The sequence below is a fragment of the Pecten maximus genome, chromosome 3, assembly GCF_902652985.1.
Source record: "Pecten maximus chromosome 3, xPecMax1.1, whole genome shotgun sequence".
Classification (NCBI taxonomy): Eukaryota; Metazoa; Mollusca; class Bivalvia; order Pectinida; family Pectinidae; genus Pecten; species Pecten maximus.
In genome coordinates this window covers 41,864,924-41,879,651 of record NC_047017.1, presented here as the reverse complement: position 1 = coordinate 41,879,651, position 14,728 = coordinate 41,864,924, and the positions used below count along the sequence as shown (strand labels likewise).

General features: G+C 36.3%; 2 protein-coding genes across 3 annotated transcripts; both read left to right on the top strand.

Annotated features, from left to right (window-relative positions):
- The first annotated feature begins 3,441 nt into the window (after positions 1 to 3,441).
- On the top strand, positions 3,442 to 5,524 carry LOC117322762 (D-beta-hydroxybutyrate dehydrogenase, mitochondrial-like). Its single transcript, XM_033877701.1, has 5 exons — positions 3,442 to 3,661; positions 3,907 to 4,059; positions 4,668 to 4,861; positions 5,087 to 5,320; positions 5,435 to 5,524. The coding sequence occupies exons 1-5, from the start codon at positions 3,442 to 3,444 to the stop codon at positions 5,522 to 5,524; spliced, it is 891 nt and encodes a 296-aa protein (XP_033733592.1).
- A 1,931-nt stretch (positions 5,525 to 7,455) lies between these two features.
- LOC117324217 (D-beta-hydroxybutyrate dehydrogenase, mitochondrial-like) lies at positions 7,456 to 14,315 on the top strand. Of its 2 annotated transcripts, XM_033879963.1 has the most exons (6): positions 7,456 to 7,683; positions 10,537 to 10,731; positions 12,080 to 12,232; positions 13,140 to 13,333; positions 13,605 to 13,848; positions 14,126 to 14,315. In XM_033879963.1, the coding sequence occupies exons 1-6, from the start codon at positions 7,497 to 7,499 to the stop codon at positions 14,143 to 14,145; spliced, it is 993 nt and encodes a 330-aa protein (XP_033735854.1). In that variant the 5' UTR covers positions 7,456 to 7,496; the 3' UTR covers positions 14,146 to 14,315. The 2 variants fall into 2 exon arrangements, with proteins under 2 accessions (XP_033735854.1, XP_033735853.1); XM_033879962.1 differs by lacking the exon at positions 14,126 to 14,315 and having other exon boundaries at positions 13,605 to 14,113.
- Positions 14,316 to 14,728: the final 413 nt, after the last annotated feature.

The window sequence follows — 14,728 nt, the reverse complement described above, 5'->3', positions numbered from 1 at the left end:
GGTGCTAGAGATCCAGTCCTGATCAAAGAAATGAAATGTACCATTAAAAGTCTGAAAGAACTCTAGCCAAACCCCAATGTCCTCTTTGCTTTCTTTTGTCAAACGAATAAAGTGGTGTGGCCTTGAAGCTCCAGCTAGCAGCACATACAATCTCCTAGAAAATGCTCTCGCGTCTAGCATAGCTTTGACACAAAAAGCTAATTTTCCTAACAAACTTTGTAGGTCTTTTAATTGGATCTTCGATTTTTGAACCAAGTCTTTTAATATCAATGACAACTCCTGAACCTTGTCTCTTGTTACACTAACGACTTGCTCAACTGTGTCTATTTCTAAACCTAGGAACACTAAACAAGTGACTGGGCCTTCGGTTTCTCATCCGCAACAGGTACACCTAATTTGTGACAAATATTATCAAAACTGTGCATGGCTCGTTTAAAAGCACTATCATCTGACTTGCCCACAAATAGAAAATCATCTAAATACTTTCGATGAAATTGCTGTTACACTCGCTACGCACTAACCACTCTAAAACAGTTGAAAACTTTTCAAAATCAGCACATGAAATACTACAGCCCATGGGTAAGCACTTGTCAACATAATAATCTTCACCTACTTTTATTCCTAATAAATCAAAATCTCCCGGTGAAATTGGAGCAAACAAAACGCTGATTTGATATCTTTTTTTCCTAACAAGGCCCCTTTACCGAGCTCTTGAACCATTATCATTGCCTGATCGAATGAAGTGTAATGCACTGAGGTAGTGGACTCATCGATGAAACCATTTACGTGTCCAAATTAGGATATGACAAGTTTTGAATTAGCCTCCAACACCCAGTTTTCTTTTGAACTAAACCTACTGGTGAAACCCTAAGATTTTAAATTGGTTTGCTTTTTAAAGGGGCCCATCATCCTACCAGCTTCCACCTCGTGCTGTAATTTTGTAACCAGAAAATCATGACTTTGTACAGCTGAACACACATTTTTTTACTCTCTTGGGTATCTTGGACCATAGTAATGAAGCTTGAAACCACTATCAAAACCTTCCTTCAAGGCCCCAGCCACAACTTTGTTCGGATATATGTCTAAATAGCTATTGAGCACTGGTTTGTTGATCGGAGTTTTTCCTAGATCCCATATCTTTATTGTAATGGTACCTACTGAAGGGTGCGGTTTGGGGACGAAAATTGGTCTGACCAGAATTGACGTTCTGACTTTGCTTTACCCCGTTATGTGGTGAAGGCATTCTATGATAATATGAGCCAACTTGACCTCGTAGACCCTGGCTTTGCCCCCGAAAGCAAGATATCTTGGAATGCGACCCTCCGCATTGTAAGCATTTCCGAGCATATCTGCAACCTGCCCTTTCGCATGACCCTTTAAAGTTGAACTCATTACAGCAACCTCTAGCAACAGTTTTTCTAGTTTGTGACGAGCCTTAGACATGCCTGTAGACAAACATGTTAACCACAATTCCCCGTCGACTACAGCCCATGACCTACCAGGCTGACGAGCTTGACGAACACGGAATTGCTCGTCGCAGGTTTTCCAACCCATTCCCTTGAAGGATTTAGCTGCCAACCTGACAATAGACATGAATTTTAGCAATTCCTGACCCCTATCATGTTTCAGAGTAAAAATTGCACCTAATATTATAAAGGCGTCTGTCCATGCTTTAATTGTGTCAATTCGATGCTTTGTACCCTTTGGCTTGAAAACAAGGGCACCATCGACTAGGATAATGATCTGGGTATTAAGGGAATCTTGACAGGTTTCGAGCAATAAAGCCAAGTTTATGAACGCTGACCCCCCATATATTGTCCCTTGTTGCCTCTGGGACGTGGGCCCCCACCGTGTCCCCAACACTTATCAGTTGGGAAGGCATACCTGAAGCTGAGACTGCCTGGCTGACTGGTAATGAATGAGTCACTTGTACATTGGTACCCTGGGACGCCTCAGGCTTCTGGACCTCATCCTGTACCTTGTCCTCGACATCAAGATGAGGCGTCGAGTGACCTCTGTCTGCTCTGACGTGTCTTGTAAAACCCCCTCGCGCTGCCCGTGCATACGGACTTTTGACTTCCTTTTCCCGGATGGTGGCATGACAGCTACCTTCTCAAATGAGTAAAAGAATATAAATTGTTTATAAACTTCATGTATCGTGGCGAAATGCCTAACAACAATGCAAATATCAACATGTTACTGTTTGTGTCATTTAAATCTAAATGTTTTCATGTTACAATTGATTAATTTTTTTTTTTAGTGAGTGACAAACGCAACATGTATGAAGTTGAAGCGACAAAATGTTCTTTAGTTTCCCATAGTATCTTGTACAGAGAAGACTAAATATGTGAAAGTGAAGCCAATCTATTACGAATCAAGTTTTTACAACACAAAAAAAGATTACTGTTTCTATCAAAATGTAACGTTGACTTTGATAAGTACCAATAAACGTTTTACAAGTATTTCCAAACCTGTCCAATGTTTTTTCATGATGCCCAATTTAAAATCCACATTTTTTTAGATAAGAAATGGAGATTATACATGCATAAAGCCTGACATTGACAAGCTAGACTAATTCAGAAATGAAAACAACTAGATAGCTGACGACGATGAAAGGTCGGACATTGATCAAGGTTTAAAAAGATAAAAACAAACCCTCTGTGAAGGTTACCTGTTGTCGGAGACTTACGTGTGAGCGTCCCTTACTCCACTATGGTGTCCTTAGATAATACGTGTGTTTTAAGTTTTATTTTACTGAATGTGTATTCTATGTACATCCACTGGAGATATTTGCTTGGCATCTCACTGTTTTACTTTGCATTAAGAATGACCAGAAACAATTTCCGGAAGAAGTTGGACATCGGCCGAAAAGGCGTGGTCATCACAGGTTGTGATACAGGTAAGGCATGCCACCAATAAACAAATTCGATTACAACTACGAATAGCAGAAATAACAAAGTTGTTTTCTGGCACCTACATACCAATATAGGTTTTATTCATTTTAATTCAAATTTTACGATTTTATACAATGACATGTCTTTTTGTAAAATAAATGTTTAGAGGAGAGACAGATTAGTGATATGTGTATATATGCAACACATCGTAGATGAAACGCCACGTATTTTTATTGATACCTATGTAGATGCTAGGACTTACAAGTCATGTCTAATGGATGGAATCGCGAATGAATCGTTACATGAATAATGCCAACGGCAACATCGTATACTTAAGTGAAGTCGCAGAAGAAGATAGAAATACTGAATACGTCCTTTGATAAAATGGATAGATATAACAAATATCCCGGTGATATTCCACTTACGCTAAAATCCACTATGAAATTCTTCATTGAGAGAAATAGATTGTGCAGGCCCAACACCAAATTTTGATGTATATATAGCTTTGCTTCACCACAATAACTATTATTTCAAACATGGATGCACAATGACGGTTGATAAACTTTGTTTAGGAATTGGTCACTTACTTGCAAAGCGACTACACGACTTGGGGTATACAGTATATGCCGGAGTCCTCAGTAAGGAGAGTCCGGGGGCCAAAGTGTTACAGGCACGTCAGTCGGACCGGCTTCATGTGATCAAGCTGGATGTCACTAAAGACGATGACGTCCAAAAGGCTCTGGAGTACGTTAATGCGACAGGACAAGGTATAATATAATGTCACTACGTATGGCATACATAAACATTGATTGACATTAACATTAGATAATCCATTATTCTAACCTTATTCTGTGTTTTAGACTGGCCACCGGTCCCTAAATGTTTTGTTAGAAATTGCTCTGCTTAAACTCTTATACTCGATTATCTCCCCTAGAGGCAATCCATCTGTATATTAGTTGGCTTTTTTTCGCGTATAGGAGATTACTTCATTTTGCTTTTATATCTCATTTAGGATTATGGGCCATTGTGAACAATGCTGCAATAAATTCCCCAGGTGAAGTCGAATTAGCGACTGTGGATCAATACAGGAAATGTGCTGAGGTCAATCTGTATGGCATGATCCGAGTTATCAAGACGTTCCTTCCCATGATCCGGAAGTCAAAAGGTACATCTTCTAAGGATCAGAATTACTGGATGCTTTAAACTTTGGTCAGTGATCATCTAACCGTGATCGCTATAAAGGAATGGCTTGGAGTAAAAACTTACATTTCAATTATGGTCATTTATGTAACCTTCATTTTTATCAGGAAAATGCTACTATACAATATTTATTTCAGCACTTAATACAAATTTGATATGGTAATCACTGAGTCCTTTGATAACGTTGTGCATCTACTAGGACACAATTATATACTTTTTAAGTATAATAAAAACGTTTGTATATGCAAACCAAATTATAGCAGCTCTACACTTATAAGATTTTGGTGGGCATTGGTCAGGATCAAATGTCAGATTGATCACGCTCGAAATAAGAAGTAGAGACAAGATATCTCTTGAATCCATTGACAAACTTAGTTCATATCCACATCATTACATCACAGCATGACATTATGTACGATTTTGCCGATCATCGGTCAAGGTTAAAGCTCAAAGGCTGCTTCTTTCAAATACCATGATACACATGGTATGTTATGAACCCATGAACACATTTATTTCATTAGTGAGGATGGGCTTTTATTTATGTTAAATTTGTATTTATTTTCTGTCTTCAAGGGAGGATTGTGAACGTGTCAAGTGTAAAGGGTCGATATTCATGGCCTTGTAATTCGGTGTACATTGTAACAAAACACGGGGTGGAGACAATGAGTGACTCTCTCAGACTTGAAATGAAGAAGTTTGGGGTCAACGTCTCGGTTATAGAACCCGGACAGTTTACAGAAGCCACATCAATCAATGGCCCGGAACAGGTGACGATATCACTGATACTACAACACATAGAAGTCTATTTTCAACTCACTTCAATATTTATTTCGAAAATGTATGTTTTTGTAAAGAGTAAATCAAATGGTATGCATTATGACAGGTATTATTCATATTGTTATGTAGTTATGTAATAATTTCTTACATATTATCAAATGTGAATGTGTATCTTCCTAGAGCCATTTTGATCGTAAAATGTTTAATTTGACCAGATGAAACGATATAAGAAGGAGATAGACTGCATGTGGGAACAGGCATCTGAGGATGTCAGAGAGACCTATGGACGTCCATACTTTGATGCTATCTACCAGGAATTGGAGATAATTAATGATCGAAGGTTGTCAGCAGATCCAGTCATTAACGCTATAGAGGACTCCCTCATTAACGTATCACCAAAGGCCCGCTATGTGATTGGGGGATCCTTCTCTGTCGTGGACGAGCTGGCGGTAAGATATTTAAGCTAATATCAGATCATGTGAAGCAACCTGCGGGTCATAATTCCCTTGAATCTGTTGAAAACGTGAAAATGGCTCCTTAATCAATGGTCATTATTTTTACAGGTTCTTGCTAAAGTCTATAACTTTCTTCCCGAATTCATATCGGATTGGATCATTGAGAAGATGACTGGATGTGGGTCATTAAAAAGATGACAGAATATCGACCGTTTCCCGGTGACAGCCTCTTGATCGTTGCTTACCAATAATTTGAATGTTTATAAAAGAGGACTCTTATTTTTTTTTATATTAACAACTCTCAATGAAAACATTTAATGTAATGTTTTATTCAGCACGATAACATAAGTATAAATATAAGGTTCTGTTGTCGATTTTGTTGTGTTTGTTCATTTGTTCAAAGATATATCATCTATCTTTTAAAGTGTTATCCAATGATACAGTAATATAACTACAGAGACCGAGTATGAACACCTTTTGAAGGGAATGCTTTTCTGCAGTTTTACTTTTTGATGTTTCTGAGAAAGTTCAGGACAGCCTCTAAAGAATACTACAAACATGCCCTTGATACTTCCTTGGCACAGTTTTATAATTGGCCATATACTTGAAACACAGTTTAGTTCTTGTTACGTTCAAATCAATAAATAATGTTACATGATGAACACAACCTAACAAGGGCATGCGCTCATTCGCGTATACAATGCGATATTTCAAATTAAGTATCAAGTTTGCAAATTATCACGTCATTACGTCAGTATGGAATGTGTGAATGTGAAATGTAGCGAAACTTCTTCTCTTCAGGATCATCTACAGGAGAATGATGTTGAATTCTAAACACATAAATATTTACAATTTGCCCAAAAGTTGTTATGTACTATACCAGCTGTTTTGTTTCCTGAAATCACTAATAATTTGCTGTAGATACTCGCATTTTCTTCTCTAGAATTCATTTATGGTAAGATAAAGTTACATAAATAATCAAACCTGAAAAATAGCCATGCTGGTCGGCTTACGAGTGTCCATAGCACATGATAGGAGCATTTGTTTGACCAGATTTGACTTCATGTACGTATAAACACGTATTCTGTTCTCATCTTGAAACGCACATAGCGGCTGTGACCACTATAGCACAAATATGGGATCAGGAAAGACATTTCACTCAATAAAAATGTTCCTATATCATACTTTCAAGTTATCTGATCATAGTAAGATTGACCTTTTTATGACTAATTGTTAACTGGTGAAAAAAGGGACTTTTTTTCATATTACAAAGTAAAATTTGGTCAAACCAATGATCCAATTTTGTCCTTTAGACACTTGTGAAATACAACAGCTAAACAAACTACATGTCAACAGCCAGGCCCAAGGTTTGTCATGATACATACTAAAAGTTGCTCAGTTAACTTCTGTTAAATTGCCTCAGATTTCAAAAAATAGGCTTGTAAAATATCACTGTCGTACTTGATTTGCTATTTAGATGTCCCTTAAATGTATATTTATGTAGATCTACTAAATCGAAGTGTTTTCTTGTTCTTCAGACAAAATACAGCGATATACAGAGCTTCTTTATTGGCATCAATGATAGGGTCTGGTGATACTAGAGTGATGTTATCCATCTTTGTCCCCTAGACATTTTAAATGTTGTCAAGGCAATCTTTTCATTTCTACTCTTTATCTCACCGGAAACATGTTTCCAAATGTTTTCGATGCTTTAATAGTTAGTGACTAGTTCTTTAAATAGTTGAATTGTTCATTAATTCGACATAATAAACCATTGACCAGAGTTCCTAAGGATATATCTCTGCCATTATGTTACATCCTACAAGTGATTCGTCCTTCGTGGATTCTGGAGTGCTGATAGGGCCAAAAGTGTTCAAGTCCAATTGTTTAGAAATTAAGTTACTAGATATGTGACGATAAAGCGGGTATTGTTTTATATGTAAATGTTGACTTGCTGTCTGCCTGAATATAGAACTTGTCAAGTAAAGTAAGTGAGGGCAAACCTTCGTTCATCTTCTCGCAGGCATGGGCACGTAACCCAAATCCTGCCACATACAGTTATAATGATATATGTTCTGATAGGGTTATCGGTGTATTTGTCACATAATGTGACCTAAACTAGTCCCTGTCTGTTGTCTCAGACCCGCGTGTGAGCGTCCCTTACTCCACTATGTTGTCGGTAGAGTACACGTGTGTTTTATGTTTTATCTTACTGAATGTGTATTTTGTGTATGTTTACTGGTTACATGTGATTGTCATTCCGCTGATCTTCATTGTATTGAGACTGACCAGACACACATTCCGGCAGAAGCTTGACATCGGCCGTAAAGTTGTTGTCATCACAGGTTGTGATACAGGTAAGACAGTACACATAACTCACAATAGCACGAAATAGAAGATATGTTTTAATTTCCAAATATGTGATGTCCACATGTAATGGTAGGATAGAGATAGGGTGTGAGTGGGGTTACAAATGTACTTGAGAGTGCATGTTGGCGTCATATCGCCTTATCTACATCATGAGATCTTTGGTGACAATAACATGATTGACATCGAGGGTTTCCTTAAAAATGCGTGATACATTTGTTATAATGAATGATACGAGTTGTAATGAATGAAATGTTTCTTCATTCTTTAAGGTGAGTTACATACCTTGTTGGGTGAATGATATTATTTCCCATTCGGCTTTCTGAAGAGTGCAATATTCTTTATATCAATTGAGGAGGTGAATACTATGATTTGACCTACTTGGCATTTACCTTCAACAGCATCCTTCATTATTATACGACCATTTTTCCCTACCAGCTAACTGGTTAAAACACCTCTTATATGTCTAAATCGGTGCTCCCGCGAGTCGAATATAGCTGTCCAAAACCCTGTCGGGCGCCTCACAGGTGAATTTTACAATCTCGAATCAAGATTTGGAACTGTTTCAGATGCATAACTTATATCTAGCCTGGTGCAGCTTCGGACACGTCCGTTTTTTATTGTGTGTTTATTTGAAAAAAAGGAAACAATCGACACGAACATACAGGCCCCAAACTCTGCAACGTTTTTCGAAAGCTTTATTAAATTAAACAAATACTAAATTTGTTTCAACGAGTTGTCTCCCGTTAACTCACATTCTGCCTGTCGCAAACGCGGTTTACAACCACGTGCCATTAACATGGCAACTTTTGTTCTATTTCCTTTGTATTTCATTGAATTTAAAACTTTTTTCTTTGAAATGTGAGATCTTATTTCGCAACTGAAATCGAAAATTAACTCTTTCACCTCATGATATTGAAATAATTTCCGTTTTTGAGAAATTAAAATTTAATTGGAGGGCAAATTTTTTGATGACGCCATTTTGGTAGATTATAAAAAAGAAAGTGACATCTAAAAAAGGTTATAAAATGTTCATGGAGCAGGGGAAATAATTATTTTGAAATTAAACAGAGAAAATTGATACCAGTTAAATGGCTGAAAGAGTAGTCCATTTTCTACAAAATTGCACAATTTTATACAAATCTTTGAAAAATAAAATTCCCATTTTCAAACTCGTCCGAGATCTTGTCGATATATGGCAGCATGCCAAGTTTAGCACACCTGATCCTTTGGGGCTAAAATAAAAGATACGATAAGATAAGACTATAAGGTAAAACTATAAGAGATTTAGGGCAAAATATCGCTGTTAGTGTACAGGCCTACTGTAATAATACAGTAGACTAACTTACCCTCACACAACCACCGGGCAATGATTCGACGTTACATTAAAAACATCAAAAAATGTTTTTTAACCAAATGTCAAACAAACAAAAAACAAAAACAAAAAAAAAACCGTGAAAATGATTCCGTACAATTCAACACAGGGGCCTGAAATTTTGTATGTAAAATTGGAAAACGTATTTCCTCATTGGTGTTTCAAAGTGTTGGGTTTTTTTTCTCTCAGAAGTTGACAATGTGTCATGGACAAGTCAAGTTAAATTTTTACATTCGTTAATAATTGAAGGAATGAAAGGAGGGATGCCAATAGGAGCCTTCTGCGGTCATTCAGTGATTAGGCTAATGTTATGCAGGAAGATACTTCAATGTCAGCTGCATATGGTATGTTATTCCAAACATCAGAATTTTTCTTATTTTTTTTTTGGCTCAAGCGGTCAAAGTTCACAAGAAGTCAAATGCAAGTTTCATTTTTCGGGCTAATATAAATTCAATATTGGAGTAAAATAGATATTTTTGAAGTTTCTGTTAAATGCGTGTCAGGTTTAGAGACACAGTTTGACAATAATGTAAAGAAACTGGAAAAAATAGGTCTCGATGACAGCACTTAAAGTCTTGTCAGTTTTGGTGGAAAAATGACCGAGACACTTCAAAAAAATCACCCAGTTATAGATTTTCAAGGGTATTCCTGCCCCGCATTGGGATCAAAACAAATGATTGACCCTTTGGAATCCTAGTTGTCTAATGACGGAGAACATAGTAGATTTTCAGATCTAATCAACCTCATTCGTGAACCACAAGTCTAATTAAACAAGGTAGAAAAATCTAGTTAAACCCGACTTAAGGGCCTGAAGGCTGAGGCAAATGGAGTGACAGAGTGCAACTGATAGCACCACAGTAGCTTATAAGTAACATGTATCTGATTCTGACGATACTTGGTAGCACTTGCATTTTACGCCCTGTGACCTTTGACCCACGTTAATTATATGAGCCCAGAAAAACATGTTGTTTAGAATAGCTGAAATATTAGGCTTATCAATGATTGGCCACAGAAAGGCCCAAATAAAATGCCAAATATAGAAATTTTAAAAATGAAGAAAATAAATGGTCAAGAGATAGCTTATACGAGAAGTTTTGTAGTGATATGAGACAAAAAGACTCTTTTATGTGTGTTTGAACGATACGTATATTCTATCTTCGGAATCACAAAATGTTCAAGACTCCGTTTTGCAACTCATTTTTGAAACTCGGGTTGAATCTTACATATACAAAGATATTTCGTATGAGTCTTATGATTGACGTTCTTTATTGTATTATGAAACTAATTTAATGAAAATATAACTCATCCATAATTCATAATGACAGTATACTTTATGTGTAATTCTTTATTTGCAGAGTCATAAATGTGTTAGTGTGAGTTTGCATTGTAAATCGGGGCCCCTTTTTATTTATTTTTGTATTATATATTAATTTATTTCTCTACTCAGTGTTGGTTAATATGTTGTTAGGATTTGGTCACATTCTTGCGAAGCGACTATACGACAGAGGGTATACAGTGTATGCCGGGGTCCTCAGTAAGGAGAGTCCGGGGGCCGTTGTGTTACAGGCACGTCAATCGGACCGGCTTCATGTGATCAAGCTTGATGTCACGAAAGACGACGACGTCCAAAAGGCTCTTGAGCATGTTAATGCGATTGGACAAGGTATAATATAACATCCGTACTACAAAGATGCTCTTAAGTACTTAACTGGGACCAGTCGAGGTATAACGTAATGTCCGTAGGTCGATAATAGAGTACTCTAGAGTACTCCGTGGCACCGGACAAGGTATCATTTAAGGGTCATCTATATAGCAGAATAATGTTGAATTTTAAACACGAATAAATATATTAAAATTTGCACAAAAATAGTCATATAATATACCAAAATGTTTGTTATGACATGTAGTGTCTTAAAATCACAACTAATTTGATGCAGATGTTAACAATTTCTTCTATAGAGTTACTTTGTGGTACGTTGTAGCATGGAATAATTCTAAGTCACAAATATAACCAAAAATGAAAAATAGCCCAGCTGTCATGCTCACAAGTGTCTATAGCACATGGTAGGAGCATTTGCTTGACCGGATTTGACTTTATGTAGGTATAAACACATCTTTTGTTTTGACCTTGAAATGCAAATGGCGGCTGTGGATGATATTACACAAATATGGCATAAAGGGGGGCATTTCAACCATTAATAATGCTTCTATATCATACTTTTCAGACATCTGATTATAGTAAGAATGACCTTTTTAAGACAAATTGTCAAACTGGTGAGTTTTGGGCCTTTTTCAGAAATATATATCTTTTACCCCAAACTGAACGGAGGAACAATTTTTCCTAAAAACAGTCTTCCTGCCATGTCTAGAGTTCTTTATAGTATCTAATAAGAGCATATTTGACGTTTGAAATACCTTCTTATATGCCATAATTGTGTGATATTATTCACAACCGCCATTTGCATTTCAAGGTCAAAATAAAATCAGTGTTAATACATATCATAAAGCCAAATCTAGTCAAACCAATGTTCCTACTTTGTGCTTTAGACTCTTGTGAGCAAAAAGACATGACTGTTTTGCACAATAAATGCGATACAAATGAGTTAATTATGTCCCCCTGAAACATACATTTTTCTGATGTTTTGTTGAAATTTACAAACAACTGAACAAATTAGATGTCAACAACAAGGCCCACAGTTTGACTCGATACATATCAAAATTGTATCAAGTTACTTCTATTAAATTGCACTCTAGTAGGGATTTATAGCCTTGTTAAATATCAACTGTTTTGGCTGGATTTGCTGTTTAGATGCCCCTTAAAATTCGTATGCCAAACGCCCGCTAAAGTACATCAATGGACCGGACAAGGTCTAACATAATTACATCAGTGAGATCAGACAAGGTTTGACTGAGTAAATCTCTATCCTGGTATAGAGGGTTTCTCTAACGTTATATACACTAGCAGTACATACATGTAGGTAGTAACAATTATCTAACTCGTGTTTTATCAGGATTATGGGCCATTGTCAACAATGCAGGAATCTATTTTTCTGGTGACGTCGAGTTAGCTACTGTGGAACAATACAAGAAATGTGCCGAGGTTAATCTATACGGCATGATCCGAGTCATCAAGGCATTCCTCCCACTTATCAGGAAGTCTAAAGGTAAATGTTTATATGATAAACATATATTTTGAATATCAAACATTTTGAAGGTTCATATTGTTAGGAAGATTATGTTAAACAAGGGTTGGCTTCTATTGTTCAGGAGTGGTAAAGGTAACTGATATGCTCGGTATATCAACATATTTAGTCTTGAAATGAATGAAAAAGATAAAGCAATAATTATAATAAAAGGAGATTATTAATCTGAAGCTCAAACTTATTTTCGGACGTCTTAATTAAATGGTTGTATTAAGATATTTTGCTTTATGTATAATCATTCTAATGACAAGTAGAAAACCAAAAAAATGTATGTGTACTAAGAAAAAAGGGCAGTCAAGTGTTTACATGTTAAGAATTGAAAACATATGGACGCCAGTGTTCTGAAAATTATTGACAATTTGTTGCCAAATTTTATTTCACTGTGGATTTACTAAAAATTATTAATTGCATCCGGTAGCAGTTGTTTACTAGATATATAACTTTATAAATCGGTTTAAGTGTGTCCCTTAAATAAATCAAAGTAAACATTACCGTATGATTGTTTTATCATGTCGCACTAAGGTTTCATTTAGAATAAATGTTAATTTGTCTCCCTATACTGAGCAGTTAAGCATTAATATTCGGAAACAGTTCCATCCAATGTAGTATCTCATCATAGACAACCTGTACCTATAACTCGAGGTTTGAACTACAGTCTCGCTCAAACAGACTGTTAAGTTGCACGACTTAAGTGTAGAGAGGATTATTCAATGCATGAAGCATTTTTTAGTTTAGAATACACATTGAGAAATAGATAAAAGCGATTTTAAGTAATTTGGTCCCGCAATAAATAAGCGCCAGAACCATGTCATGATGTCAATATTTCCTTTCACAAAAATGAATATCAGGTTTGGTTTTATTTATGCAGGTCGGATTGTCAACATGTCCAGCGTGAGGGGTCGGTTTTCCTGGCCAAGTTGTTCTGTGTACAGTGTTACCAAATATGGTATAGAGACTCTGAGTGACTCTCTCAGACTTGAAATGAAGAAGTATGGTGTCAACGTCTCAATTATTGAACCTGGACAATTTAGTGCAGCCACATCTGTATGTGGTCCAGAACAGGTGACCTCGTTTGTTTTGGTTATATGGATATGTTTGTAGCTGATTTAGTTAATCTCATTGAAATTACCTCTATTGATAACAAACGTTTCCGTTCCTATTACTGTAATAATTTGATAATAAATAGATATCGAAATAAAGTATTAAAACATGTTTTCCACAGTAATCGATGTGACGTAAATCACAAAAATAATGGGTATTATTTTGCAGTTACATATTGTCAAGGTATACTTGAGTAGAAAAATAACGAATATAATATTCTAATATTGAACAGCTGAAGCGATTAAAGAAGGAGATAGACTACATGTGGGAACAGGCATCTGACAACGTCAGACAGACCTACGGACGTCCATACTTTGATGCTATCTACGAGATGGTGAAGGAAATAGAAACAAATGTAGGCCGGACCATGTCAGCAGATCCAGTCATTAACGCTATAGAGGACTCCCTCATTAACGTAACACCACAGGCCCGCTATATGATAGGAGGCTCCTTCTCTATCATAGGACAAGCTAGTGGTGAGATAAACACCATCCAATGTCTTATTACAGCTGACTTTCTATTCCGCACAACTGTACATGCAATTCTTTTTAATCCAAATGGAAATGGACCATAAAAGTTATACGTCTTCCTGAAACTACATGATGTTAATTGCAATGTCATGTGATTTACAGAACGTAATGCAGCAAAGTGAATAACAGGCTTTATGTTGTAAGTTATATGATGGGTTAATAGAAAACTACACTATGTAAAAGGTTCTAAAAATAAAAACTATTTTACTTGTTATATTTACAGATTCTTGCCAAAGTCTATAACATTCTTCCCGAATTTATTTCGGATTGGATCATTGAGAAGATGACCGGATGTGGATCGTTTACACTTTGATGTCCCCGAAATATCTCTGATAATGTTAAAAGTTAAAAACATCAATATAAATATCTAATATACAGATAAACGTGGCTAACACTTATGTGTGATAAGAGATGTTTCAAAACTTCAGATAGATATTATGAATTAAATATTCTAAAAGAAACTTTATTTTTCTCTTGTTGTTTTTAAGACTGTTGTCGTCGCGGAATAACCGACATTTTCCAACAAATAGTCTATCCTTTCTCAAATGTCATTCGCAGGTAAAATAGTAGAAAATTGACTCTTTTTTTAATTTTCTGTGTGAGGTTTTCGAGAAAGGCATGTAGAATGCTTGAGGGAAGGGCTACTATATTTGGTCAATTGAATGACATCGACCTACATTTTAGGTCAGAGGGGTCAAACAGGCTTAAATATTAAAACGATTTCATCTCAATAACAAAGAGACCTAGGGAATTGATATTATGTCAGTAGCATACTTTGGTGAAGGGCTACCAATCGTATATGCATGACTTGACCTACTATCAAGGT

Coding starts and splice junctions, on each gene's coding strand:
- LOC117322762 (XM_033877701.1), top strand. CDS start 3,442: ATGACGGTTGATAAACTTTGTTTAGGAATTGGTCACTTACTTGCAAAG. Junction 3,662..3,906: donor CGTTAATGCGACAGGACAAG/GTATAATATAAT, acceptor TATCTCATTTAG/GATTATGGGCCATTGTGAAC. Junction 5,321..5,434: donor CTGTCGTGGACGAGCTGGCG/GTAAGATATTTA, acceptor TTATTTTTACAG/GTTCTTGCTAAAGTCTATAA.
- LOC117324217 (XM_033879962.1), top strand. CDS start 7,497: ATGTTGTCGGTAGAGTACACGTGTGTTTTATGTTTTATCTTACTGAAT. Junction 10,732..12,079: donor TGTTAATGCGATTGGACAAG/GTATAATATAAC, acceptor GTGTTTTATCAG/GATTATGGGCCATTGTCAAC. Junction 13,334..13,604: donor CTGTATGTGGTCCAGAACAG/GTGACCTCGTTT, acceptor AATATTGAACAG/CTGAAGCGATTAAAGAAGGA.